The sequence below is a fragment of the Microtus oregoni genome, unplaced genomic scaffold (genome assembly GCF_018167655.1).
Source record: "Microtus oregoni isolate MIOR12 unplaced genomic scaffold, Mior012 000138F_ref0000102, whole genome shotgun sequence".
NCBI classification, from domain to species: Eukaryota; Metazoa; Chordata; class Mammalia; order Rodentia; family Cricetidae; genus Microtus; species Microtus oregoni.
The window spans coordinates 375706-403382 of NW_024544788.1; the positions used below are offsets into that span (position 1 = coordinate 375706).

The window sequence follows — 27677 nt, forward strand, 5'->3', positions numbered from 1 at the left end:
TTGTGGAAGCCTAGCCGGTTTGGATGTTCACCTTCCTGGATATGGACGGAGGGGGGAGGACCTAGGACTTGCCACAGGGCAGGGAACCTAGACTGCTCTGTGGACTGGAGAGGGAGGGGGAGAGGAGTGGGGGGAGGGGTAGAAGGGTGGGAGGAGGGGGAGAGGGGTGGGAGGGGGGGGGAGATGGGAGGCTGGGAGGAGGTGGAAACTTGTTTTTTGTTTATGTTTTTTTTCTTCTTTTCTTAATAAAAAAATTATAAAAAAAAAAAAAAAAAAAAAAAAAAAGAACCATAAACATAACGGTCTGAGCGCTGGCTCAATGGCATGGAGCGCCGCCCGCGGAGCCCAAGGTCGCCGGTTCGAGTCCCAGGTAAGTGAGTCCTGTGTGCATGTGTCTGTGTGTCTCTGTCTCTGTGCCTGTGCTGTCTGAGTGCTTGTGTGAGTGACGTGTGCTTGCATAATTAATCGGAAAAAAAGAACCCTAAACATCTAGAACTAAATAAAAATAAACTTGGTAAGCTTTGTGAAAAAAGCGTCCCTGTAATTCTACATGGATCCTGGCCATGTGTACATATGTATTTATACATGTCAGCTATATAACACTACTATAAGACAGAAAACACATCTACACAAATATATACCTCACAGACATAATTTTGGTTGTTGATTTGTTGTTATATGAGACAAAGTTCTCACTATATTGCCCAAGCTGATAACAATCTCTTGTGCACAAAAGATCCTCTATCTTAGTTTCCCCAGTGGCTGGGACCAGTTAATGCCATATCTTAGTCTTAAATAGGAAGATTCAATGTAATAATGATGCTAGTTTTCACAAATTGATCTATATGTCCAATACAGACCTAACCAAATTTCAAAAAGAAATTCTCTGAAGGGCTACATGAGGAACTTGACACCATTATCATAAAATGCATTGACTTACGAAAGCACTAGGGTAAAGGGTGAACTGAACCTACCTATTCTCTCAGTGAACTGGGAAACAATGTGGGCAGCCGAGAGTAAAGCTATGGGGGCAGTTGCAGGGACTTGAAGAGAAAGCAAGTATCAGGAAGGCCATTCCCACAGGTCTAGAATTAGCCAGGGATAGTTTACTAAGGTTCCTGCATGGCCCTTCATCAAGGCAAGAAATATATGGATTAGTAATGTTGCTTTGTCACAATACGTCTCGTGGTGGGCCACACCAGCTTGTAATTATTGTATAGTAACCACAATGAGATCGAGGATTTCCACCTGGGTCACTGGGACGCCTCCCCCACTCAGGGTTCTCAGTTGAGACTGAACTATGCCTATGTGGCCATCAAAATATTTTTTAGCAACTCCATCTTAGACTCTCCAGTTCTTAGGTGTTTCATGGACATTTCTCTAGTTTTTAGTACAAGAGAGGTGTCTTCTGTCACTGCCTTGATAAAGGAAGTCATTTGGACGGCACCCCTTCCCACTGTATCTTTAGCCTGAAATAAACCGCACATTTGGAAGCATGACCTTTTGGATTCTGTGGTCTCCATGAATTACTGAACCCTGTTTACCTTCAATAATTAATGCACTGTGGAAAGTCCTCTGGGAGAACGGAATAGAGTTTTAATGGGAATAGAGCAGGGCTCGAGGGACGGCTCAGTTGGTGTGTAAAGCACACGCGCACACACATCTGCACAAACACAGAGACAAATGTATTAAAACAAAGAGTGCACAGTACTGTGTCCCACTGACTCCTTCTAGAAGACTTCCACTATCCTCTACGTGTGCCTGTCTATAGGGTTTGAGGGGAGAGTGCACAATTCCTCCGGGTCTGTGCACAGAACGACTCATGTCCCCCACCCTCCGCCAATTAGATCAGAGGAGAAATCCTGGCTCAAACTAGAGGAGTTAGAGTCTCTTCCCTTATGAAGGGCTGGCATCGTGGAAGGAAGAAATTGCAAACTTTAGTTGATGGATTGTGATAGAACCAGCCTCCACCAACAGGACCAAGTGGCAGAGAAACCCAATCCCCAAAGAGGAATGAAGTCAGTTCCCAGAGACCAAGCATGGAAAGAGCCTGCTCTGCATTCCCGATGCCACTTCCTTCTTGGATGCTAGCCTCTCTAGGGGACATTTTCCAGTCACTCCTTTAAGCTCATCAGATCCGCCGCCACGCAATAAGGATCTAATACAGCAAGCAAGAATCAAGCAATCTTTTCACTATGGACTCAGTTCCGGTTTTGCTGCTAGAGTCCTAGGCCTTTGTCTGGTCTGGTCTACTACCGTGCACTTCATAAGGAAAATCCTGACACAAGCCATTCCCTCTGGTCACTCTGGGAAAGCCAAGATCTAAATCAGAGGTATTTGACTCTCAGTAACAGACTCCCTGTCAGGGCTCTAAGTTGCTACCGGTTCCCAATACTTTTCTCTGATCGCAATGCTCTGGCATGGGTTTTTCTCAGTGCAAATTCCCCCAATAAAATTTCAGACTAACAATGAACTGCTTACAAATTTCCTTGGGATCATCCCTTTCTTAAGACCTAATGACTCCTGGGGAAGCCAACAAAACAAAGTTTCTAAATCCCCAAATGAGAGAGCCGCTAGACCCTTTTACAAAGAGACTCTAGGCCTAGAAGGCTCTGTGAAACAGCCGGTGAATTTCTTTCTTTAACATTTCATCACCGCAACAGAGGCTAAGAAGTGATTCCTAAATACAGGACCCTGTCATAGAAGGCAGACTTAGAAAACCCTCCAAAAATGGTTCTAGACAGAGCATAAAAGGTGTGTGATCAGATATGGCTGCGAGAAGGGGCCAATGAAAAGAAGGCAGGTGTGGACTAGCACAGCAGGTAAGACTAAGTTCAACAACTGCAGACACCACTGCGGAGCTCCCTCACACAACTAAAAATAGTTCCCACAGAGAGCACTCAGTGGCTAAGGGCACCTGATGCTCTTCAGAGGACCCGGAGTCAGTTTCCAGGACCACGTGGTGGCTTACAATCATCTGTAACTCCCACTCGGTGAGAGCCAAAGCCCTTCTTCTGGACTCTGAGGGCATACTACATATCACACACACACACACACACACACACACCACATACCACATACACAGTAAATAAAAGCAATATTTAAAAAAAACTAACACTAGAACTATCATATGATCCAGTTATGCCACTCCTGGATATATGCCAGAAGGAATCTATGTCACCACACTTCAGATAGTTACACATCTATGTTTTTTGCACTATTACAATACCCAGGCTACAGAATCAACCTAGATGTCTACAAACACACACACACACACACACACACACACAAACACACACACACATTCACAGAGAGAGAGAGAGAGACCATTTGCAGGGAAGAAATGAATGAAAGTAGAGTTAATTGTAATAACTAGAATACGCCAAGCATATTGTTGCCGTGACTCATTCACAATCCTAGCAGTGGGAACACTATAGAGCAGACCAGAGGTGCAATGCTGCCCTATAGTAACACAGCTCCAGGCCATCTCTTCGTGAATGTCATACCCCATGGACACAGGTCTACCTTGTACTGCTGAACTGTTGTGTCTAAGGGTCCTACCCGCTTGTATATGTCTATTTCCAATTTAAAAAGTTTAGATACAGCACTCTGAATTCCTTATTTAGCAATTTATTTAAATTATAAAAATTAATGCATGATATATAAGATATTTGCAAATATGAATTGTCAGTAGATTAATAACAACAGCCACACTAATTGATGTGTCTTAGGAAAGGCCAAGCATACTTATCAACTAGTTAGGATTAGATAATCAAAGGAATAAAGAATACTTCCTTGGGAAATATAAAATAAATAAATAACTACAATATTTTCATTAGCTGTCAATGTTCCTTTGAGCCTCTTTGAGTGCTAGCAATTGATGTATAAATTAAATGGTTCATATTGGTATTTGAGAGTTTTAGCACATTAGAAGTATTTTCTAATATGCTTTGTGGCAGGGAGGGGATGCTAGTGTTAGAGCTGGTGCTAAGAATGTGTCAGGCCCTGGATTCAGTTCTTAGTCTCCAGCACCAATAATTTTTAAGCACATGTATGTTTGGAAAAGCCCTGTGATGCTTACAGTCCTATATGAAGAAAATGATCCATAACTCCTTTCAAATTCTGAAGAGAATGTTTGGAAAGACTCATTTCCAGACTAGTGAGACATGAAAATTTCTCAAAAGTTTATAGAGAGTTTGACCAAAGAAAAACACACCAATTCTTAGATCAAGAGTAACAAAACTATTCACACAACTCCTAGTCTGCATCCGTTTTACTGCTGCTTTTTCTTCAGCCCATGAGCTAAAATGAACTTTTGTATATGTATTAGTCAGGGTTTTCTAGAGTAACAGAACTCATAGATTGAATCACTCTATATGTATATAGAAAGGGGGTTTATTAGAATGATTTATTCGATGTGGTTCAGCTAGTCCAACAATGGCCGCCTATGAATGAAAGCCCAAGAACCCAGTGGTTGTTCAATCATTGAGGCTGATGTCTCAGCCGAACTTCAATATACACCAGAATCCCAACGAAGTAGGCTCTAATGCCAGTGAAGGAATGGGCTTGCCTGCAGAGCGAGGAAGCAGGCAAAGAGCAAAAGCTTCCTTTTTCCATATCCTTTTAGACGTTATTACCAGAAGGATAAGATTTCAGGTGGTTCTTCCCACCTAAAATGATCTGGATTAAAAGTGGATCTTCCCACCTCAAAGATCTGGATTAGAAGTGGGTCTTCCCACTTCAAAAGATTTAACTAAGAAAAAAAATCCCTCACAGGTGTACCCAGACATTTGGGTTTTAGTTAATTCTGTATGTAGTCAAGTTGACAACCAAGAATAGCCATTACATGTATTTAATGATTCAGGGGTCCTAGAGTTGAGAGAAGTGGATGCTCCCATCCTTAACCCAGAAGCAATCCCCAGTTGATAACCGTATGCAAATGAAAAAATTAGTTTTCTCCAAGGAAGTCTCGCTGGAGAAACAAACTACTCTTAAGGGTAGGCTACGTGCCCAGCAATTGATGGCCAACAGAATTGAACTGAACAACATCTTCGAAGGTTCCATGTCTCGTGTCATGTCAGGGCTCTTCCTTTTTGTGTTTTGTTTTTGTTTATCTTACTATTTTTATTTTATTTATATATTTTTCTTCTCTCTTATGCCCTGAAGACCCTTCCCATATATATTATGTCCTCCAGTTCTCCATTTTTATGGGATTCTTTTTTTAAAAAGATTTATTTATTATGCATACAACATTCTGCCTGCATGTATGCCTGCAGACCAGAGGAGGGCGCCAGATCTCAGTACAGATGGTTGTGAGCCACCATGTGGTTGCTGGCAATTGAACTCAGGACCTATGGAAGAGCAGCTGGTGCTCTTAACCACTGAGTCATCTCTCCAACACCTTTATGGGATTCTTGAATGTGTAGACGAGTGGATCTCTGTTTCTTGTGCCTTCTCTTGGACTGTTTTCTTTTTCTGTCCAATTCCAATGTGTAAGTTTTTGTTTTGTCTTACTATATCTTATTATTAGCCCATAGGAGCCCATTTGTTTTCTAAGAGACAGAAAGAGGGTGGATCTAGAAGAGAGGGAAGGTGGGAGGAGCTGGGAGGAACAGCAGGAGGGGAAATCATAATTGTAATATGAAAAAAATCCATTTTCCATAAAAGTGACTGTCCCTTACTCACTCATGTATTGATATCTATTCTCATCCACTTCCTATAGTGTAACAAATTATCACAACTAAGTGGCTCAGTACAGCACGGCTTTATTATCTCACTGATTCTCCAAGTCTCAGCAGGATTTAGCAGAACACTCTTCCCAGTGTATCACCAGGCTAAACTCACAAGTGTCAGCTGGCGCTGGAATAGCCATCTCACCTGAATCTCAGTGTATCCTTTTTTCCTCCTTTCTTTCTTTCTCCTTTTTCTCTTCTTTTATTTGTTTTCTTCTCATTTATTTTTTTGGCACAACGTTCATTCTGTACCTTCCTCAAGCTATCCTTTTTTTTAATTTTTGGTTTTTCAAGACAGGCTTTCTCTGTAGCTTTTGTGCCTGTCCCGGAACTAGCTCTTGTAGACCAGGCTGGCTTCGAACTCCCAGAGATCCGCCTGCCTCTGCCTCCCGAGTGCTGGGATTAAAGGCATGTGCCACCAAGGCCCGGCCTCAAACTATCCTTAAACAAGCAATCTTCTCACCTTGTTCCCCCATCCTCGGTGCCGGGATTATAGGTATGTGCCAGCACACCCTCAAAATCTTCTTTGAAGTTCACATAGTTGTTTCCAGGAAGCAGCACCTTGCACTAGGTACTATTAAAATGTACGTTCTCAAATTGGACTTCAGCCCAGATCCACTCCGAACTCTTGGAAGCCACCTATCTTCCTTGGCATGCATCACTTTTACCTTCTTTAAAATTCTTTAACAATTTGAATCTCTCTTCTTGGGAGAAAGAGAAAATCTGATTTCCTCTAAAGATTAAAATATATCAAGCCTACCAAGGAGAATGTAGATGAGCTGATTTGGAACCTAGTCACACTTCGAAATGTGTGCAGCAGTACCTAGATTAGAGTTTGATTTAACAACTAAAATAAAAGATGCAGGCATCAGGGGTCAGCAATCTGGGGAATCATCTTAGAATTCTGCATAACACGTTATTTTACCATAAAATGACAGTTGTGAGCAAGTGTAGTAGAACCTGTATTAGTTACTTTTCTATTGTTGTGATAAAACACATGACCAGGCAACTTATAGAAGGAAGGGTTATTTTTTTTTGGGGGGGGGGACTTACAGTTCCAGAGGGATGAGCCCATCACCATCACAGTAGGGGAGCATAGCAGCAAGCAGGCCTGGCAGATGCAGCAGGAAGCTGAGATCTACAAACAAAAGGCAGACAGTAAATTTGAAATAGACAGTCTTTAAACTCGCAAAGCCTGCCTCCCAGAAATGTACTTCCTCCAGCAAGGCCACACCTCCTTCCCAGCCAGTGCTACTAACTAGGGATCAGTATTCAAAAGGATATTCATTCAAACCACCACAGAGTCCATATGGCCTACTTGTTATCTGGTTCTTTAAAATATGTCCCCCTGCTTCATGGGGTTTTTGTTGTTGCTTGTTTATTTTGTTTTGTTTTGGTGTGTGTGTGTGTGTGTGTGTGTGTGTGTGTGTGTGTGTGTGATGATGATGATGATGATGATGATGATGATGATGATGATAGCTGTATGGAGGGCAGAAAACAACTCTCAAGAGTTACAGTTCTCAAGCCGGGCGGTGGTGGCGCACGCCTTTAATCCCAGCACTCGGGAGGCAGAGACAGGCGGATCTCTGTGAGTTCGAGGCCAGCCTGGTCTACAAGAGCTAGTTCCAGGACAGGAACCAAAAGCTACGGAGAAACCCTGTCTCGAAAAATCCAAAAAAAAAAAAAAAAAAAGAGTTACAGTTCTCCTTTCACCATGTGAGTACCAGGGATGGAACTGGGGTCATCCGACTTGGCAGAAAGCAACTCTACTCACTGAGCCATCCCCCTAACCTACAGCATGTATTCTGACCCCTGTCCCAAGTTAAGCTGAGATTCAAACTCAAGAACTGTGTGATCCCTGTTGAGCAAATAACACTAAGGATAATGTAACGGAAAGCAGATAGCATAAGAATGTGAAAATGGTATCAAACTGCTTAGCTTCTTTATTTTTATTTGTTTATATACTTATTTAATTTCACAACAGGGTCTCATTAGATAAAATAGACGAACCTCAAACTCATGATTCTCCTGACTCAGCCTCCCAAAAGCTAGGAGGCATGTGCTACCACACCTAGCTGTATTTAGACTCTTCACAACCCACACACCAAATATATGATACTGAACTGATGAAAACGTTTGAAATGAATCATTGCCAGCACACACTAAGGGAATAATAAAAAGAAGCCATGTATAAAGTAATCTGTGGCTATCCTTATTGACTTGTGATACATTTGCTTCTCTGGGTCATTTCTATTTGTTAGTGCTGTTGTTTGTTCGCTTCAAGTGCTAGGGATTAAAGCCAGGACTTTGCTCTGACCAGACAGACACCCTACCCCTGAGATCTGTCCCCAGGCCTGATTTAAGGGATGGTCTCCTATGTAACCCAGGCTGGCCTTGAACTAGTCATCGTCTTCCTTCTGCTTCTCGCGTGCTGGAGACACAGGCATGTTCCACGTCCAGCTCAAATACTGCCTTCTTCCTGAAGTGCTAAAGAGCACGCACATTAGAGCCTCTGCTGACCTCACGGCTCTCCGTCACACTCTACGGAAAGCCACTATCTTCTCTAGTGCACATTCCTCTGTTCAGTGACATCTGTTTGCTGTGTTTTGAAGCTTCACTAAAGAGAAGGCAGTATTTATTCTGCGATGTGATTTTTATGCCCAATCTGTTTATGATTTTTTCCCACCGCTTTGTGTATAGTTATATAAAATGGGATAATTTTTACTGTCATGTAGTATCCTGCCATATGAGATTAGCACGACTCCTTTTTCCATTCTCCTGCTATTGGGCATTAGGGCTCTACCCAGTCATTCGCCACTACAAACAATCCCACTGTAAACAATCCTGTCTCCTCTTTTCACTCAGATATGGAAAAATACCTCTATCAGATTTTCTAGGAAGTGCAATTTCCATTTCCCTTTATTTTGAAACTGAGTCTTTCCCTGTAGTCTAGGCTAACCTAGAACTCACCTTCATGATCATTCTGCCTCCAGAGTGCTGAAATTAAAGGCATGTGCCTCCATATCCCACTTTCAAAGTAGCATTTCTGAGTCTGAGAAAATATATGTAAGTTCATCTTTATTATATGCTACCTGTCAGGGTCCACAGATGTGAGGTCAGCGAGTTCAAGCTTGCTCTGTCCTTTCAAAGCTGTTGACAACAAGTGACTACAGAACAAGAGACCCTGACATAGGGTGCTTAATCAGGATTTTGAGTACAGAGGTGTATCAGCTCAATCTTTTTATGTATATTAGATTTGTTTATTTTTCATATTAATTATCTCTTTTGATATTTATTGAGCTCTACATTTTTCTCTGCTCCCCTCCCTGCCTCTCCCCTCCCCCCTTCAACCCTCCCCCAAGGTCCCCATGCTCCCAATTTATTGAGGAGATCTTGTATTTTTCTACTTTCTATTCCCATGTAGATTAGATCTATGTAAGTCTCTTTTAGTGTCCGCATTCTTGTCTAAGTTCTCTGGGACTGTGGTTTGTAGGCTGGCTTTCTTTGATTTATGTTTAAAAACCAACTATGAGTGAGTACATGTGATAATTGTCTTTCTGTGTCTGGGTTACCTCACTTAAAATAATGTTTTCTAGTTCCATCAATTTTCCTGCAAAATTCAAGATGTTATTTTATTTTATTTTATTGCTGTGTAGTACTCCATTGTGTAAATGTACCACATTTTCCTTATCCATTCTTCAGTCGAGGGGCATTTAGGTTGTTTCCAGGTTCTGGATATGACAAACAATGCTGCTATGAACATAGTTGAGCACATGTCCTTGTGACACAATTGAGCATCCTTTGGATATATACCCAAAAGTGGTATTCCTGGGTCTTGAGGAAAGCTGTTTCCTAATTTTCTGAGAAATCGCCACACTGACATCCAAAAGGGCTGTTTCAGCTTACACTCCCACCAGCAATGCAGAAGTGTTCCCTTTCCCCCACAACCTCTCCAGCATAAGCTGTCATCAGTGTTTTTGTTCATGGCCATTCTTACAGGTGTAAGATGGAATCTCAGAGTTGTTTTGATTTGCATTTCTCCGATGACTAAGGATGTTGAGCATTTTCTTAAGTGTCTTTCAGCCATTTTAGATTCCTCTGTTGAGAGTTCTCTGTTTAGGTCTGTACTCCATTTTTTTATTGGCTCATGTGATCTTTTGGTGTCCAATTTCCTGAGTTCTTTTGTATACTTTGGAGATCAGACCTCTGTCTAATGTGGGGATCTTTTCCCAGGCTGTCGTTTTGTCTTGTTGACCATGTCCTTTGCTTTACAGAGAAGCTTTTCTGTTTCAGGAGGTCCCATTTATTAATTGTTTCTCTCAGTGTCTATGCTGCTGGAGTTCTATTTAGGAAGTGGTTCCCTGTAACAATGCTTTCAAGTGTACTTACCACTTTCTCTTCTATAAGATTCAGTGTGGCTGTCTTTATGTTGAAGTCTTTGATCCATTTGGACTTGAGTTTTGTGCATGGTGCTAGATATGGGTTTATTTTCATTCTTCTACATGTTGATATCCAGTTATGCCAGCACCACTTGTTAAATATGCTTTCTTTTTTCCATTTGATTTTTTTGCTTCTTTATCAAAGATTAGGTGTTCGAAGGTGTGTGGATTGATATCCGGGTTTTCTATTCAGTTCCATTGGTCCTGCTGTCTGTTCTTATGCCAATACCAGGCTGTTTTCAGTACTGTAGCTCTGTAGTAGAGTTTGAAGTCAGGGATTGTGATGCCTCCAGAAGTTCTTTTATTGCACAGGGCTGTTTTGGCTATCCTGGGTTTTTTGCTTTTGCATATGAAGTTGAGTACCGTTTTTTTGAGGTCATTGAAGAATTTTGCTGGGATTTTGATGGGCATCAGCTCCATCTTGACCAAAGGTCAGAGATGCTCTGTCTATTCCTTTTATCATGTTGATGAAGTCTGTTGCCTCCCCCTCCTCTTTAGGAGTGGGGTATAAAAAAACATGTGAGAAATAAAGGAGTAGTTCAGTAGTCACTGAATTTCCCTCCCGATGCTGTTCTGTGTTTTGTCTCTTATTTCTCTCTTATCTCTGTTCCTTTTTGCTTAATAATTCTAATCCTCACGCTCCTATCCTGAAACGTGTGATCCAGTCGAGGGTGGTCCTTGACAGCGACCAAATTCTTCCCCAAGATACTTGTATCAGTATATGCTCCACCTAACAGGAAACAGTGTCCTTGTCCCCAAAGTTCTTACAGATAACAAGCATTATCAGGTTTTCATTTTTACCAATCTCATGGGTATGAAGTAGTCGTTATTATTTCATTTTCATTTTTCCTGATTATAAATTATGTTAAATGTTTCCATATTTTCACTGTCCCTTCAGATTTCCTCTTCCATGAACAGCTTGCCTACAGCCCTTGACAATTTTCCTCTTAAGGCCCTTGTTAGCTTTTAATTGATGCAGACTCTTTACATATTCTGAATGCTAATTATTATTATTTATATTCATGCACTCAGTCTCGTGACAAGTGTGGTGTTCATTGGTATATGCTATGTAGTGGACAGTATTTGAGAACCAAAGGATATGGCAGCCAGAAAAACAAAGCCCTCCCTCTCAAGGGGATGATTTCTAGTGAAGAGACAGACAATAAATAAAAAAGCAAATAGGTTACAGACGGTTAGCATAATAAGGGCTATGGAGACAAAGCAGGGGAAGAAAGGGAAGCAATGGCGGCATTATCAACAGGCTGCTTGCTCGAAGAGGGATTCTCCTAGCTGGCATTTGGACGGAGATATCAATTGACTGAAGGGGAAAGTCAAATACATAGTTAGCTTCCGACTGTCCTACGCAGAGGAAGATGGAGTGTCTACAGGCTTGCACTTGGGATGTAACTCAATGGGAAGAGTGTTTGCTTAGAAGGCACAAAGCCCTTGGTCCCATCCACAGAACCACAAAAAGAGAATTATAGGTAGCAGCCAGCATCTTGCAAATGTCTCTTCCTCGTCTATGGCTTGTTTTCATCACTTCATTACTTATTTTCTTATACACAAACGTTTAAACTTTTAAACGATATTTCAAGAGCTTACTTTATCTGTTTGCATTTTACGAAGGCTTTCCTAACTACACAAGGTCATAAAGAGGTTTGCTTATGTTTCTTTGCTTATGTCTTCCAAAGTTCACAAATAGTTATCACATTTAGGTAATAAATCAGTTTGCGGGGCCTGTCACCCCAGCTGGTACAGGCGCCTGATGCCGAGGCTGATGACGTGAGTTTGGTCCCCCGGAACCCACATGGTGAAAGGAGAGCACTGACTCCTACAAGTTAGCCTCTGACCTCCACAGGTGTGCCATAGCATGCTGGACCACATACACACCCACTGTCAGGAGCCAATTTCCCCCCAAAATTATTGCAGGAACCATTGTCCTAAGGAATTTACAGAGAACCCCACTTCCCAGTTGTATTGAGAATTGTTTTATTGGCAGAGCCTACCCCACACCCAATTATCTGTTAATAGAGAGCTATCTGTTAGCGGAACCTGCCCCACACTCCAATTATCTAGAGGACTAGAAGTGTCAACTTGTGACTTCCTGACCGAGGAATCGTGACCTGACCATGACCTGACCAATCATAACCTCCTGGCCAAGGACCTCGCGACCGGCTGGAACCACCGCTGCAAGATTCCTTCCTGCCCATGCCCCTGCCCCCCCAAATTCCTCATCCTATATAAGCTGCAACCATGACTCTAATAAACGAAGGCTCTGACAAACCTAGCATGGCCTTCTTTCTCTCTCCTGCCCATGTCTTTCAGATAGCGCCTCTCCGGGACCCTGGAATTACTGACCTGCCAGGCGGGTTACAGCCCCTAGACTGAGTGACCTGCCAAGGCAGTCTACACACCCACAAGCAGAGATACATAAAAACATCACTTAAAATTTTTAGATCACATTGTGCTTGCTTATGTCAATGATTTACGATTAGAATTTTGGTTTTCCATGGGAATAACCAATGGTTTCAGGAACAGTATCCAATAATTCTTCATTTCTGTACAGCTCCTGTAGCAAGTTGCTATTTAGGCGCAGGCTTGTTTCTGGCCTCTCTATATTTCATAGACCTCGTTTTCTCTGCACTGACTTAATTACTAAAACTTATAGGAAATAGCCAGATTCTGGTGGTGCATGCCTTTAGTCCCAGCACTCAAGAGACAGAGGCAGGCAGAACTCTGTGAGTTCCAGGCCTGTCTGGTCTACAAAGCGAGTTCCATGACAGCCAGGACTGTTTCACAGAGAAACCCTGTCTAGAAAAACTAGAAAAAAAATTGTTTTCATATTGTCTTCACTATTCTTGGTCTTATTTGAAACATCAACTGGAATTGCATCAAATGTCTAAATGAATATAGAGAGTTCTAGACCATTACATTAGTAAGACTTTCCTAAACATAAACATATTTTACCCCTCCACTAACTGAAATTTTCGTTAATATTCTTAGGATTTGAATATGAAACATCCCTCACAGGCTCATAGTGTGAACAGCTGGTCCTGAGGCCATGGTGCTACTTTGAAGGTGGTGAAGACTTTAGGAGGAAGAATCTGGGTAGAAGAAATAGGTGAGTCCAAGAGAGCCACTGACTCTCCATCCTTGCCTGCTGCAATGTGAACAAGCCACTCCCTTAGTCACCGTGAAGCTGCTCTTCCCCACCATGATGGATGGAAATGCATCTGAAACCATGAAGGGAAATAAGTTTTTCCCTCTTAAGTTGATTCTGCTGCATATTTTGCCATAGCAATGCAAAAAAATAACAAATACCAATATTTTTCAGAGAGAAAATGTATTGTTTTTGCATCTAGGACCTGCACATCTTTTGTCTGGTTATTCCTGGATATTGTTTAGTTTTTGTTACTATTCTAGGTTCATGTTGTTGCAGTATTGAATATTTTATATTGCTCCTATGTATCCTCAAGCCTCGTTAACTATTCCTTATTTTTCAATCATTAGTATATATTCTCTTGTGGTTTTTATGTAGACGATACATCATTTGTCATTTCGATCAATCCTTACATTTTACTTATTTTCCCATCTTGTTGCAATTATTATTACTGTCCTTCTGTTGTAGAAATTTATTTTAACATGTGTTGCTTTTGTTTCTCCTGCATTTGTTTAACTCTGTGAAGATGTGAGTCTTTGCCTGTCTAAAACACCTGCTGGTCCTAAGAAAGATCTGAACGGCCATTAGCGAGGCAGGAGCAAGAATAGGAGGGCCTGGCAGGCAGAGAGAATAAATAGAAGGAGAAGCAAGGAAGAAAAGGAGCAACAGAACAAAGAGAGGAGGACATCAGGGGCCAGTCACCTCTACACAGCAAGCCACGGAGAAAGAAGTAAACAGTGGTATACAGAAATAGAGAAAGATAAAAGCCCAGAGGCAAAAAGTAGACAGGATAACTTAAATTTAAGAAAAGCTGTCAAGAAACAAGCCAAACTAAGGCTGGGCATTCATAACTAAGAATAGCCAAATAAGTGTGTGACTTATTTGGGAGCTGGGTGGTGGACCCCTCAAAAAGCAAAAGTGCAAAAAACAACCCCCAACACCACTCAATACAGAACAAGATCGAAAAAAGATACCGGGGAGCTGGAGAGATTGCTCAGTGGTTAAAAAGCACCCATGTTCAAATCCCAGCACACACACGACGCAGTTCATGAGCACCTGTATGTAACTCTTGTAATGCCTGCGTTACTCTGGGTACAGTTCACACGCCACTGTACCGTTCATGAGCCGGGCAAGGGCCTGGAGATTAAAAGAACACACAAGAGACCTAGGTCAGTCAAGAGGAGATAAGCCAAATGCCGTTTATTCAAGTTTAGGAAAAACCTTACAGATCTAGCCGCTGCACAATGGAATTCCCCCCAGGCAGGTAGGAAATTACCAAACCCAAAATGGAGTAAAGAATGGCCCTATAGCTAACCACCAGTGGGACAGAGGGAGCACAGGAACAAACAGGATGTTTAGCTGGAAACTGCAACAAGATGTCTGGCCAGAAACTGGCCTCAAGATGAACCCTGAGAGGAGGGGTAGACCCATGGGCCCTACAACTCTAGCTTCAAGGGACCTGATACTCCCCTCTGGCCTCTGAAGACGCCTGTACTTATATGCAGATATCTACACACACACATACACACACGCAAAATTAAAAATAAATTAAGATATTTTAAAATTATTTTCATTTTTGAGATTATAACATAATTCTATAATTTTCCCCTTTCCTTCCTCCCTTCAAACCCTCCATGTACACCTCCGTGCTCTCTTTTAAATTCGTGGCCTCTTTTTTCATTAGTTATTGTTACATAAAAAGAGGAGCTAGTTTGGGCTCCCTCATTCTATTATCCTACTTTATTAAATTAATAGCTTTTTTTCAAAGATTAACTATGTTTTATTACTAAACAAATGCAATTCTATTGCAAGTATTTTATTTTGGAATTCTCCATGTATGCTCATGACAAAGAACAATCTATAATTTTCTGGATTCACAGTAGCCTTATGAGTTGAATGGATATTTAACTGAATATCACATATAATATTACAACTGTTCCCTGATTGCTTCATAGAATTTACCTACAGGACCAGTGATCTAGAAATGATAGTGGCTTATTTATTTGTCAATCTACTGAATGATTTACTTTTTAAAGTTACATTTATTAATTTGGGGGAGCACACATGTATGTGGAGGTGAAAATCAACTCAGACAAGTCCGGTCCCTCCTTCCATCCTGGGGATCAAATTCAGGTTGCCAGTCTTAGTGGAAAGCGTCTTTACCTACAGAACCATCTCACCAGCCTTATTGGTTGATATATTTGGTGGAGCATGGCAGCAAGAAGGCAGGCGTGTTTCCAGAGCCCTAACTGAGAGCTCACATCTGGAGACACAACCGTTAGGCAGAGAGAGCTAACTGGGAATGGAAAAGTCTGTCCCCAGTAACACACCTCTTCCAAGAACAACACACCTCCTCATCTTTCCCAAAGAGTTTCATCACCTGGGAACCAAGTATTCAAATATATGAGCCTATAGGGGCCATCCTGACTCAAACCACCTCAGGGGGAGTGTGAGACTTGACCCCCAGGGAGTCAAGAGCTGTAAATAGCATCTGGTGTCCATGGAGACAAAATAAATGAATGGCAATGAAGGTTAACCCTGACTGTCAACTTGACAGGATCTGGAATCAACTAAGAGAAATGCTTCTGGGCAGAAAGGATTAACCAAGAGAGGAAGACCAACAGTTCAGAGAAGGGGCTGTCAAGGAAGAGACATGCTAAATGCTGATTTCCCGGCTCGATTATTGGGAGTCAATTTGGTGGGGTAATTGGGTGTCAGTTATATAAAACTAGAGCAATTCATTGAAGAAAAGGAAAATGAAAGAACAAGAAGAGTAGAGTGCACTAAAAGCTAGGCAGTGAGCTGAAAAGGGACCATGCAGTAGTCTCAGTGGGGACTTTAGAGACTGTGGTCTGTCAAGTCCTCTGAAAAGAGATGACATTTCAACTTAGTTCTGAAAGAAAGCAAGAAAGAGCAGGCTCTGCAAACACGGGTGGACAGAGCATTCCCAGCTTAGGCAACAGCTTAAGCAATGGTTCTCAAAAGGAATGGCATTGCCTCATAAGGGTACATCTCAGGAAACTCAAAGGGAGGTGCCATGATAGGGCATTCTGCCAGCACTCAATAGAAAAGGGCCATAATGCTGTCCTGTAACATACAAGACAGTCCTATAACCAGGGTTTTCAAAGAACAGGAAAACCGAGACGCACAGAGGCAGCGGCACAGCGGCCAGACGCACAGAGGCAGCGGCGCGACTGCCAGACGAGGCGGAGCAATACCGCATTCAGGAAGAGACTTTGGGGGACCGGCACAGCGGCAGACCCAAGCGGTGGGGACAGGCGTGCAATAAGGAGAGCAGATCGCCCTACTACAATTGAATCAAAGAGGTAGGCCTTTGGTTGGCCAGGTCACTGGCACAAGGGGAGCCTGGTCCTGTCCTGAAGATCCTTCGGAGGGGTGAAAGGGTTCTTGGCCTGCAGCAGGAACCACAAAAGAGAGTGAGGGCATTTTGTAAGCGGAGCCCTTGGCCAGCAGTGAAACCTGATCCGGTTTCTAAAGGACCCATTGGATAGGATCAATAGGAGGAGATGGGCAGGCGCCAAGGCAAGAACTCACCCAATAATCCGAAAAACAACATGAAAACATCAGAACCCAATGATCTTACAACAGAAGTATTTGAACAACCTAACATAGAAGAAGTGGAAAAAATCGACTTTATGAAGATAATAGAGTCCCTTAAACAACATGTAAAAAATGCCCTTATAGAAATGGATGAGAAGTATAACAAAAAGTTTGAAGAAATTAGTAAATACATACATGATACCCTGGGAAACCAAGAAAAAATGATCAAACAGGTAATGGAAACAGTTCAAGAATTGAAAAATGAAATGAAGGCAAGGAAGAAAATACAAACTGAGGACCAGCTGGATATGGAAAATCTAGGTCAACGAACAGAGTCTACAGAAACAAGCATAATCAATAGAATACAAGAGCTAGAAGAAAGAATCTCAGATGCTGAGGACACCATAGAGAAAATAAATGAACAGATCAAAGAAAACAGCAAAGCCAACAAATTCTCAACACAAAACATTCAGGAAATATGGGGCACAATAAAAAAAAACCAAACCTAAGAATAATAGGAATAGAAGAAGGAGAAGAGTCACAGCTCAAAGGCCCAGAAAATATTTTCAACAAAATTATGGAAGAAAACTTTCCCAACTTAAAGAAAGATATTCATTTAAATATTCAAGAAGCATACAGAACACCAAACAGACTGGATCAAAGAAAAACATCTCCTCGCCATATAATAATCAAAACACAAAATATACAGGTTAAAGAAAGAATATTAAGAGCTGCAAAGGAAAAAGGGCAAGTAACTTATAAAGGTAAACCGATCAGACTTACACCTGATTTCTCGATGGAAACTATGAAAGTCAGAAGGTCCTGGATAGATGTACTGCAGAAGCTAAGAGACTATGGATGCAAACCCAAACTACTATACCCAGACAAGCTATTGTTCATTATCAACGGAGAAAACAAGACATTCCAGGATAAGAACAAATTTAAACAATACGTAGCCACAAATCCAGCCCTACAGAAAGTAATAGAAGGAAAATCGCAACCCAAGGAATCCAACACTGCCAACACTGCCTACAATAACCCAGGCATCTAGTGACCCTTCACCAGCACATCTCAAAGAAGGGAGACACACAATCTCTACTACCAAAAGCAATAAGAATAACCGGAGTAAACAACCACTGGTCTTTAATATCACTTAATATTAATGGGCTCAATTCACCTATAAAAAGGCACTGGCTAAAAGATTGGATACGAAAACAGGATCCAACATTCTGCTGTTTGCAAGAAACACATCTCAACCACAAAGACAGGCACCTACTCAGAGTAAAGGGTTGGGAAAAGGTGTTTCAAGCAAATCATCCTAAGAAAAAAGCAGGTGTGGCCATACTAATTTCTAGCAAAACTGACTTCAAACTAAAATCAATCAGAAGAGACCGAGATGGTCACTTTATACTCATAACAGGAACAATTCATCAGGATGACGTCTCAATCCTGAATATCTACGTCCCCCAATATAAAAGCACCTACTTATGTAAAAGAAATATTACTAGAACTCAAGGCAGACATCAAACCACACACACTAGTAGTAGGAGACTTCAACACACCTCTCTCTCCAAGGGACAGGTCAATCAGACAGAAACCTAATAGAGAATTAAGAGAATTATTGGAGGTAATGAAGCAAATGGACTTAACAGACATCTATAGAATATTCCACCCAAATAGGAAAGAATATAACTTCTTCTCTGCAGCTCATGGAACCTTCTCAAAAATTGACCACATACTCGGAAACAAAGGAAACCTCTACAGATACAAAAAAAAAATATCAGTGTCCACCTGTGTTTTATCAGATCACCACGGATTAAAGTTAGAAGGCAACAACCACGCTACCCCCAAAAAAACCGACAAACTCATAGAAACTGAACAGTCAAATACTGAACCACACCTGGGTCAAGGAAGAAATCAAGAAAGAAATTAAAGTCTTCCTTGAATTTAATGAAAATAAAGGGACAACATACTCAAACCTATGGGACACAATGAAAGCAGTGCTAAGAGGAAAGTTCATAGCACTAAGTGCCCACTTAAAGAAAACGTAGAAAGCATACATTAGGGATTTAACAACACACCTGAAAGCCCTAGAAAAAAAAAAGAAGCAGACGCACCCAGGAGAAGTAGAAGACTGGAAATAATAAAACTGAGGGCTGAAATCAATAAAATAGAAACACAGAAAACAGTCCAAAGAATCAATGAAACAAAAAGCTGGTTCTTGGAGAAAATCAACAAGATCGACAAACCCCTATCCAAAATAATTAAACGACAGAGAGAGAACACGCAAATACAGAGGAAATTCAGAGAATCATTAGATCTTACTACAAAAGCCTGTATGCCACAAAACTGGAAAATATAAAAGAAATGGGCATTTTTTTTAAATAGTACCATATACCAAAGCTAAACCAAGACCAGGTGAATGATCTAAATAGACCGGTTACTCGTGAAGAATGAGAAATGGTTATCAAAAATCTCCCTTCGAAAAAAAGCCCAGGACCAGATGGTTTCAATGCAGAATTCTACCAGAACTTCCAAGAAGAACTAATACCTATACTCCTTAATATATTTCACAATATAGAAACAGAAGAGTCATTGCCAAATTCCTTTTATGAAGCTACAGTTACCCTGATATCAAAACCACACAAAGACCCAACCAAGAAAGAGAATTACAGACCGATCTCACTCATGAACATCGACGCAAAAATTCTCAATAAAATACTGGCAAACCGAATCCAAGAACACATAAGAAAAATTATCCATTATGATCAAGTAGGCTTCATCCCAGAGATGCATGGCTGGTTCAACATACGCAAATCTATCAATGTAATCCACCATATAAATAAACTGAAAGAAAAAAAACCATATGATCATTTCATTAGATGATAAAAGCATTTGACAAAATTCAACATCCATTTATGATAAAAGTCTTGGAGAGATTAGGGATACAAGGGTCCTACCTAAATATAATAAAAGCTATTTACCGCAAGCCAACAGCTAACATTAAATTAAAAGGAGAAAAACTCAAAGCCATCCCACTAAAATCAGGAACACGACAAGGATGTCCACTCTCTCCATACCTCTTCAATATAGTGGTTGAAGTTCTAGCAATAGCAATAAGATGACATAAGGAGATCAAGGGGATTCGTATTGGAAAGGAAGAAGTTAAGCTTTCGTTATTTGCAGATGATATGATAGTATACATAAGTGACCCCAAAAATTCTACCAAAGAACTCCTACAGCTGATAAACACCTTTAGTAATGTGGCAGGATACAAGATCAACTCCAAAAAATCAGTTGCCTTCCTATACACTAAGGATAAGGAAGCAGAGAGGGAAATCAGAGAAGCATCACCTTTCACGATAGCCACAAATAGCATAAAATATCTTGGGGTAACTCTGACCAAGGAAGTGAAAGATCTATTTGACAAGAACTATAAGTCTTTGAAGAAAGAAATTGAAGAACACACCAGAAAATGGAAGGACCTCCCTTGCTCTTGGATTGGGAGGATCAACATAGTAAAAATGGCAATTCTACCAAAAGCAATCTATAGATTCAATGCAATCCCCATCAAAATCCCATCAAAATTCTTCACAGATCTGGAGAAGACAATAATCAACTTTATATGGAAAAACAAAAAACCCAGGATAGCCAAAACAATCTTATACAATAAAGGATTGTCTGGAGGCATTACCATCCCTGACTTCAAACTCTATTACAGAGCTACAGTATTGAAAACAGCTTGGTATTGGCATAAAAACAGAGAAGTCAACCAATGGAATAGAATAGAAGACCCTGACTTTAACCCACAATCCTATGAACACCTGATTTTCGATAAAGGAACTAAAAGTATACAATGGAAAAAAGAGAGCATCTTCAACAAATTGTGCTGGCAAAACTGGATGTCAATCTGTAGAAGAATGAAAATAGATTCATATCTATCACCATGCACAAAACTCAAGTCCAAATGGATTAAAGACCTCAATATCAGTCCGAACACACTGAATCTGATAGAAGAGAAGGTGGGAAGTACTCTACAGCACATGGGCACAGAAGACCACTTCCTATGTATAACCCCAGCATCACAGACACTAAGGGCATCATTGAATAAATGGGACCTCCTGAGGCTGAGAAGCTTCTGTAAAGCAAAGGACACTGTCACTAAGACAAAAAGGCAACCCACTTACTGGGAGAAGATTTTCACCAACCCCGCAACTGACAAAGGTCTGATCTCCAAAATATATAAAGAAATCAAGAAACTAGACCGTAAAAGGCTATTTATTCAACCCAATTATAAAATGGGGCATTGAGCTGAACAGAGAATTCTCAACAGAAGAACTTCAAATGGCCAAAAGACACTTAAGGTCATGCTCAACTTCCTTAGCGATCAGGGAAATGCAAATCAAGACAACTTTAAGATACCATCTTATACCTGTCAGAATGGCTAAAATCAAAAACACCAATGATAGCCTTTGCTGGAGAGGTTGTGGAGAAAGGGGTACACTCACCCATTGCTGGTGGGAATGCAAACTTGTGCAACCACTCTGGAAAGCAGTGTTTCGGTTTCTTAGGAAATTCGGGATCAACCTACCCCTGGATCCAGCAATACCACTCTTGGGAATATACCCAAGAGAGGCCCTATCATACAACAAAAGTATATGCTCAACTATGTTCATAGCAGCATTGTTTGTAATAGCCAGAACCTGGAAACAACCTAGATGCCCTTCAACGGAAGAATGGATGAAGAAAGTATGGAATATATACATATTAGAGTATTACTCAGCAGTAAAAAACAAGGACTTCTTGAATTTTGCATACAAATGGATGGAAATAGAAAACACTATCCTGAGTGAGGTAAGCCAGACCCAAAAAGAGGAACATGGGATGTACTCACTCATATTTGGTTTCTAGCCATAAATAAAGGGCATTGAGCTTATAATTCATGTTCCTAGAGAAGCTAAATAAGAAGGTGAATCCAAAGACAAACACATAGGCATCCTCATGAATATTAACCTTCATCAGGCGATGAAAGGAGACAGAGACAGAGACCCACATGGGAGCACCGGACAGAAATCTCAAGGTCCAAATCAGGAGCAGAAGGAGACGGAGCACGAGCAAGGAACTCAGGACCACGAGGGGTGCACCCACACACTGAGACAATGGGGATGTTCTATCGGGAACTCACCAAGGCCAGCTGGCCTAGGTCTGAAAAAGCATGGAATAAATCCGGACTAGCTGAACATAGCGGACAATGAGGAATACTGAGATCTCAAGAACAATCGCAGTTGGTTTTTGATCCTACTGCACGTACTGGCTTTGGGGGAGCCTAGGCAGTTTGGATGCTCACCTTACTAGACCTGTATAGAGGTGGGCGGTCCTTGGGCTTCCCACAGGTCAGGGAACCCTGATTGCTCTTGGAGCAGATGAGGGAGGGGGACTTGATCGGGGGAGGGGGAGGGAAATGGGAAGCGGTTGCGGGGAGGAGGCAGAAATCCTTAATAAATAAATAAATTTAAAAAAATAAAAGAACTAGAATACGGCTGGAAAAAAAAAAGAACAGGAAAACCTGTTCAACAATGATCTGAATCAAAAGCTTAACTCTGCTTTGCTCATAAAGATAAAACAAGTCTTACGGGGTGTTTCTACACTCAGTATTCCTGTTCTTCTACGTTTGTCTAGTGTGTTGTCTTAGTTTCTCAACCGTTGCTGTGATACGATACCCTAACAAAAGCAATCCAGGAGAGCTGGAGAGTTTGCCCAGTGGTTAAGAGTGCTTGCTGCTCTACCAGAGGACCCGAGTCTGGTTTCTAGCACTCAGCTTGGGCAGCTCACAACTTCCGGTAACTCCAGCTCCAGGCACTCTTCTAGCCTCCATGGTCATTGCATTCACGTGCACAAAACCACATAGAGACACTCACATAACACATAATTAAAAGTAATATTTTTTAAATTTTATCTTTATTTATTGTGTTTCATTTGTCTGGCTCTCATGTGACATGGTATGTGTTGAAGTCAGAGGACAACTTTTGGGAGGTGGTTCTCTCCTTCAACCATATGAACTTCCAGAAATAGAATTCAGGTCATCAGGTTTGGCTGGCAAGTGCCTTCAGCCACTAAACCATCTCAACTGCCCAAAAATCTTTAAAAGAAAAAAGAAGTGAGTTCGAGGCCAGCCTGGTCTATAGAGTGAGTTCCAGGACAGGCTCCAAAGCTACACAGAGAAACCCTGTCTCGAAAAAACAAACAAACAAACAAACAATAAATAAATGGCGAGTATAAATAAATAAATAAATAAGCAAGCAAAAGAAAAGAAAGCAGTTTAGGGGAGAAAGTGTTTCTCTGGCCTCACAGTTCCAGGTTCCAGTCCACCACAGGTGGAAAGTCCCAGAAACAGAAGGTCAGGGGAGCTAATTGGTCACATCAAATCCATAGTCAGAAACAAAGAGTGAAGGGGACATGCAGTGCTCAGTTCACTCTCTCCTGCTCATCCCATCCATTCTCCCAGGAAAAACTGTCACCCTCATTCAAGGTTTGTCTTCTCACGTCAATCAAACCAATTAAAATCTCATAGGCATGTCCATAGACCAACCTTATCTAGACAATTCCACTTGAGATTCTTTTCCTATGTGATTGTGTCAAGTTGCTGAAACTTCACATTTCTTTAGGAAAGATTATATCTTGTTTCATTCAGAACTTCACTGAGAATTGTTCGACATTTAAAAATGAATTAGCTCATCAAGGGCAAGATGGTGTTGCAGAGAACATTGCATTTGATGGGAGTGCTTCAACGAAAACTGGGGGAGAGATGCTTTTTGTAATCCATGCCCAGGGTGCAAGGAAAGGAGAAAAAAGCAAACAGTATAAAAGAGCACAGAGTTCAAATTTAATTGTTCTCTAGTGTACAGGTTTTCTTCTCCACAGATAACTTGATTATAAAAGGGTGGTTTTAAAAATCATTTCAGAGTACTGATTTTATGTCTCATTAAAGGGAAAGAAGGGGGCAGAGGAAAGGGCAGGATAGAGGGAGGGAGGGAGGAAGGGGGATAGCAAAGAAAACAACTCCACATAAATGGATATTTGAACACAGAAGAAGCAAGAAAGGATACAGAGAGAGTGAGACAGACAGACAGACACATGCAGACACCCATGCAAGCATGTACACAAGCACACACACACCTCTTAACTGTACTTCCCTGAGAGCACAGATCAGACAAGTTCAGCCTCCTATCAAGGCTTCCATCCCATTTGTCTTAGGACAACAGCTCTATACCGCTTTTGCAATTTATACAACACAATTCCACTAGAATGAAGAATGCAAGAAAACATAGAAGAACAGGAATCAACTAGTATTGGTCCAAACAGCAAGATAAACAAAGCATCATCTAAGAAGCTACTAGTGAGCGTGAGCGCAGCTGAGGGAGGCTTTCTTCAGAGAGAAGAGAAACTGAAAGATGACAGTTGGAGTGACTGGGGTGACAGGAGGCTCCCTACCAACTGGCATCAGCGGGCCACCCATCTACTTCCTGCCACAACATTTACTTCTACAACTTTTTACTGACTGCCTCTCCTTTTAGTTGTATGTTTGCTTTTAGTATAATATCTCAGTTTCATGTGCTATGCACTTCCCAAGGCTGGAGCGAGCAAGGATCGTTGAAGAGGTTTTTTTAAATAAAAAAAAATAGGTATTAAAAAAGAGCAAGTAAAGTTAGAGTCTACACGTCACAATCTGTTTGCCTAGGATGTGTGAGACCCTGGGCTCCATGCCCAGGACATGATTTAAAAAAAAAAAAAAAAAGATTGGTATGTGCTTAACAGATGAGCGGGGCTCTAGCTCGGGCAAATCTGAGCACATCTTGTGAGCACACTATCTTGAAAACATAGATGGTGTCAAATACACACTTTGCTGCTCGTCATTTTACTGTCCACTGTTAACTGCAGAGAAATGTGCTGTGGAGGTTAAAATAGGCCTCATTATCTTTCTGGGCCTATAGCTTCCTAGACATAAAATCCTTCCATCTCTGGCTCATCTGAACATCTTATTGGTGCTAAAGACAAAAAGCACCATGAAGAAAAAGAAATAAAAAAAAACAGAATACACAGTTCCAAAAAGGTACATTAGAAATTCCCATACAAGCTGACTTGAGGAAAAAACAAACAAACAAACTGAGCTAAGGATGTAGCTCAACGGTAGAGCACGTGCCTAGTATGTACAAGGTCACAGGTTCAACTCCACAGCACCAAAAGAAACTGGTTTTCTTTTTCAGTTGGCACTGCTCAATTGAGCCAGCTCTCTGTGCAATGTGGTACAGCGGCAGCAGCTGCGGTCCCAGGGTGATGCTTCATGAAAGCTTTGGGGCCCCATCCTGCTGGCAACAGAGTGCTTAGGGCAGAACTGGGACCTGAACGCACCCTTACCCAGAGCCCAAATTCAATTCCTGCCGTTTTACCATCCTACATCGTCTGATCTTCAGACTTGTAGAGCTACATTCTGCCACTTTCCACAGCTAGGAAATTCCCTCACCACAAGACACAAGAAGTTACAAGGCAAGACAAATAAGCATTCCCCAGCCGAGAGCAGAGCAAGGCTTCAGCAAGGCAAAGAAGTGCTCCCGGTGGAAACCCGGCCGTGCTCAGCTGAACAGATGAGAAAGACACTCGCTGAGGAAAATAAGAAAGCGGCTAGTCGGTACTGCCTCATGACAACACAGAAGGAGGCATCGAAGACATGTTTTGCTGCTAGTCATTTTAACGTTCCGTGTATCTGCATAGAAAAAAATACACTTGAGGGGTTAAAATAATAGATCTCATCTTTCTTAGCCTATAGCTTGCACGACTTGAAATGGTTCCTTTTTTTTTTTTAGCAAGTTTCTTTGTCTCTGTGCTGAAAACATTCAAAAATCCTCTTTTTGGTTATTTTGAAATCTACAATATATTATTGTAAATGTTTAAAGTGATGGATATGCTAATTGCCTTGATTTGATCACTGTACATTGTATCCATGTAACAGGGGCCCGAAGGATTAGAATTTCCCCTGGGAAAATTCATGCTGGGGTGAGGATAAGCCACCCACGGGAGCCCTGGTACCAGAGGATAAGCTGGTTTCTCACGAGAAAAGACTTATCTCTGGCTTTTAGTAACTTGGACTCACTGCTAAATTTATATATGCATTATTTCCAGCCCATTGATTCATCTTTATAAACTGTAACCCTAACATAGACAAAGCCAAGAGGGATTCAGAATTTCTGTTTGCTCAGTTCTGGCCCTGCGCTTCTTTTGGCGCATATGTGTGCAAAGAGAGGAGAGAAGGGGTGGGGAGCAAGGGGGAGCAAGGGGGAGCAGGAAGCGAGTTTATGCATGCTTGTACGCGTGGAGGCCAGAGGCTGGCATCCAGTGTCTTCCCCACCTCGGTCCTCATTCTTTTTCAATGCATTGTTTTCACTTACTGATTTTAAAAAACGAACGTCCCCAGTATTTGGTCTCGTTCGGACATTTTCTCCTGCCTGTCTTCTTCCCCATGGCTCTGGCACCACCACCTTCATTTTTGAGGCAAGTTCTCTCGCTGCAGTGTTACTATGCATTCCTTATGTATGGCCCTAAGGAGATGTAGGCCTCCATTGGCCTATGTAGGAACCCTGCTTCTGCCTTGCAGTGGCCACTCAGCCTTAAGCATCTCCATGTCTTAGTTTCCGCTTCTATAAGGTAATGTCTTAATCAGAAGCAACACAGACAGAGATTGGTTACCTGTCCCGGTCAATGTTGATTTAATTCTCGCGGTAACTTCTAGAAAGTGCAAACTCCACAGTACAGGTGAAGCACCTGAGGCACAAAGAAACCCAGTGACCTCCCTACCGCCCTACCGTCACGTGACATCTGCAAGGACTCTAAGGCAGATAGGTTCCAGAGCCTGTGGTTTAACCACACCCACACCCACAGCCTCCGCAAATGAGGCCAGATCTGCTAAAAAGCTGTTTTGAAGGCACCACCGAGTGTTAGGCAAGTATTGTTATCCAAGGTCTGTCATTTCTGCACGCTGCACAACCTTTTAAAATAAAGAGGTTGATGGAAGAGAAGAAAGTCAGGGGAGGGGAAGATAGAATGTGAAAAAGGAACAGAGAAGCAGCAAGGTAGAGGACGGGTGAATACCTAGGAAACAAGTCTTGCTGGCTTGGCCTTCAAAGAACAGGGGGAACTGTTCCAGACAGAAATGGAAGCCTAGTCTTGCCAGTAGCATTGCAAATACACGATGACTGGGCTTGCCTCTGATACCTGAGAAAGCCGCCTTCCATCCCACCCTAACCCGGAGGTGCAGCTCGGGCGTGGGCCCAGCTTCCCTAGTTCATCTCAAGAGTCCGCCCCACGCCGGGCGGGGCCTGGCCAGACCACTCTACCCGTGGTGGCCCGCGAGCCCCGGACACCAGCCACGAGGTGACCCGCGCGGGGCTGGGTCCCGATGGCTACGTGGAGGCGGGATGGCCGGCTAACCGGCAGCCAGCGGCTGCTGTGTGCAGGGCTGGCGGGAGTGTTCAGCCTCAGCCTCAAGGCGCCCCTGGAGCTCGCCACCGTGCTGGCCCAGGTCGGCGTGGCGCGAGGCCACTCCCAGGGGCTGTGGGCCACTGGACGCCGAGTGTGGCTAGCCGAGGGGCCGAGGGCCCTGTGGAAGGGGAATGGCGTGGCGTGCCTGCGCCTCTTCCCCTGCAGCATGGTGCAGCTGGCTGCCTACCGAAAGTAAGAGTCCGGAGGGCGGGGTCGGGAGGTCGGACTGGGGAGGCAGAGCCACCACCACCA

At 42.2% G+C, this 27677-nt stretch overlaps 1 protein-coding gene and 1 long non-coding RNA gene across 2 annotated transcripts in view; one reads left to right on the top strand and one right to left on the bottom strand.

Annotated features, from left to right (window-relative positions):
- Nucleotides 1-27677, bottom strand: part of LOC121444704 — a 110288-nt gene that overhangs the window by 55107 nt on the left and 27504 nt on the right. Inside the window, exon 2 of the long non-coding RNA XR_005973814.1 lies at nucleotides 6786-6870. This is a non-coding gene — a long non-coding RNA (uncharacterized LOC121444704). The remainder of the gene's footprint in view (nucleotides 1-6785; nucleotides 6871-27677) is intronic.
- Nucleotides 27343-27677, top strand: part of LOC121444703 (solute carrier family 25 member 43-like) — a 36284-nt gene continuing 35949 nt past the window's right edge. Inside the window, exon 1 of the mRNA XM_041646608.1 lies at nucleotides 27343-27617. Within this exon, the coding sequence (XP_041502542.1) occupies nucleotides 27343-27617 (275 nt within the window). The remainder of the gene's footprint in view (nucleotides 27618-27677) is intronic.